This window comes from Bison bison, unplaced genomic scaffold, assembly GCF_000754665.1.
Source record: "Bison bison bison isolate TAMUID 2011002044 unplaced genomic scaffold, Bison_UMD1.0 scf7180017864383, whole genome shotgun sequence".
Lineage (NCBI taxonomy): Eukaryota > Metazoa > Chordata > Mammalia > Artiodactyla > Bovidae > Bison > Bison bison.
The window spans coordinates 2017389-2017853 of NW_011494955.1; the positions used below are offsets into that span (position 1 = coordinate 2017389).

Sequence of the window (465 nt, forward strand, 5' to 3'; positions counted from 1 at the left end):
TGCACTCGGGGGAGAAGCCCTTCCAGTGCAAGGAGTGCGGGAAGGCCTTCCGGCAGAACATCCACCTGGCCAGCCACCTGCGGATCCACACCGGGGAGAAGCCCTTCGAGTGCGCGGACTGCGGCAAGGCCTTCAGCATCAGCTCGCAGCTGGCCACGCACCAGCGGATCCACACCGGGGAGAAGCCCTACGCCTGCAAGGTGTGCAGCAAGGCCTTCACGCAGAAGGCCCACCTGGCCCAGCATCAGAAGACGCACACTGGGGAGAAGCCCTACGAGTGCAAGGAGTGCGGGAAGGCCTTCAGCCAGACCACGCACCTGGTGCAGCACCAGCGCGTGCACACGGGGGAGAAGCCCTACAAGTGCCTGCAGTGTGGGAAGGCCTTCGGCGACAACTCGTCCTGCACCCAGCACCAGAGGCTGCACACGGGCCAGCGGCCCTACGGCTGCGCAGAGTGCGGGAAGG

At 66.2% G+C, this 465-nt stretch overlaps 1 protein-coding gene across 1 annotated transcript in view; it reads left to right on the forward strand.

Annotated features, from left to right (window-relative positions):
* The window catches only part of LOC105001671, a 58178-nt gene that overhangs the window by 20801 nt on the left and 36912 nt on the right, over positions 1–465 (forward strand). Inside the window, 1 exon segment of the mRNA XM_010858054.1 lies at positions 18–454. Coding sequence (XP_010856356.1) covers positions 18–454 — 437 coding nt within the window.